At 43.8% G+C, this 219-nt stretch overlaps 1 protein-coding gene across 1 annotated transcript in view; it reads left to right on the top strand.

The window, feature by feature from the left end:
* Positions 1-219, top strand: part of LOC119594528 (nuclear receptor coactivator 6-like) — a gene marked incomplete in the record, with an annotated part of 15,251 nt that overhangs the window by 6,392 nt on the left and 8,640 nt on the right. The window contains 1 exon segment of the mRNA XM_037943559.1: positions 1-166. Coding sequence (XP_037799487.1) covers positions 1-166 — 166 coding nt within the window.

Raw genomic sequence — 219 nt, 5'->3', positions numbered from 1 at the left:
TCTCATCTGAATCAGCAGCAACATGCAAAGTTGCCACAGCAGTACCATCAGCCCATGCCTTTTGAAATGAAGCAATTAAGTGAGTCGAAACCTAGCAATAGTCCATCATCCTCGAAGTTTTTCCGAATGCTACAGACGATCACTGATACTTTGCCTGAAGGAGCTGGTATGGGGCATACAAGTGACGTTTTCTTTGCTTGATGTCTCATATTTGTGACG

Source organism: Penaeus monodon, chromosome 34 (assembly GCF_015228065.2).
Source record: "Penaeus monodon isolate SGIC_2016 chromosome 34, NSTDA_Pmon_1, whole genome shotgun sequence".
Classification (NCBI taxonomy): Eukaryota; Metazoa; Arthropoda; class Malacostraca; order Decapoda; family Penaeidae; genus Penaeus; species Penaeus monodon.
Note: the sequence above shows the minus strand (reverse complement) of the source record. Positions and strands in the feature narration are given on the sequence as shown.